This window comes from Triticum aestivum, chromosome 4B, assembly GCF_018294505.1.
Source record: "Triticum aestivum cultivar Chinese Spring chromosome 4B, IWGSC CS RefSeq v2.1, whole genome shotgun sequence".
NCBI classification, from domain to species: Eukaryota; Viridiplantae; Streptophyta; class Magnoliopsida; order Poales; family Poaceae; genus Triticum; species Triticum aestivum.
Window position 1 is genome coordinate 657,428,610 of NC_057804.1, and position 953 is coordinate 657,429,562.

General features: G+C 43.9%; 1 protein-coding gene across 1 annotated transcript in view; it reads left to right on the forward strand.

Moving 5' to 3' along the window:
* The first annotated feature begins 571 nt into the window (after positions 1-571).
* The window catches only part of LOC123090384 (transcription factor GHD7), a 2,403-nt gene continuing 2,021 nt past the window's right edge, over positions 572-953 (forward strand). Inside the window, exon 1 of the mRNA XM_044511708.1 lies at positions 572-953. Within this exon, the coding sequence (XP_044367643.1) occupies positions 807-953 (147 nt within the window). The 5' untranslated portion in view covers positions 572-806.

The window sequence follows — 953 nt, forward strand, 5'->3', positions numbered from 1 at the left end:
GATTGTAAATTTTCTTTTCTATATGTGTGTGTTTGTAAGGTCCTGTGATTCTTAATATATGGTTTTAAGCCTCTTTGCAAAAAAAAAAATCACACCCGTGGCATTATTATTTTTATGATAAAGAGTGTTTTTGTTAACTTAAAATATAGCGTTAAACGGATACATAGCATGATGAACAACACGCGGCCTTTGCATAGATGCACACAGCCAATCCCAACTGCCTGTCCAAAGTAAAAAAAAAAACCAGACATACCAACAATGCTAAAGTCATATAGGAACGGCACTATACTAGTAATTGTTCCACAACTAGTACTTTTCTGTTTTAGTATTGCCATGGTTTCCATTGTGTCGTGTTTGTCTCCCTCGGGCCTTTGTGTTAGCATCTCCTTTTTGTTTGACAGTGACCAAAAAAGCTATAAATATCTAGCAGTGGCCTTGCGTGGACATAAGATCATGTGGGAGATTCCCGGCAAGCAAGGTGTGCATGGCTCCAGCTCCTCCGCGTAAGAAAGAAAGAAATAAAAAATGGATGGCGGGATCGTATCTATTCCGACGCGCTCATTAGTTGGGCCAATTTGATTTGATTTGATCCATCATCTGTTGCTAATTCTCAGATCGAATCTTGTGTCTGGTCTGCAGCTCACTGCTGCATATATGCAGTGCAGTGGAGGAGGGAGAGACACAGTACAGCCCTAGCTATTTAAAGGTGCCTTAGTAGTTAGTACTCGACATCTCTCCTCCTCCACGCACCAGATCACACCAGAAACAAACAAGCAAGCAAGCAAACGATAGAGCTAGCTAGCAGTATGTCCATGTCATGCAGTTTGTGCGGCGCCAGCAACTGCCCACACCACATGATCTCGCCCGTTCTTCAGCATCATCAGCATCATCAGGAACACCGGCTGCGCGAGTACCAGTTCTTCGCCCAAGGCCACCACCACCACCACCACCAC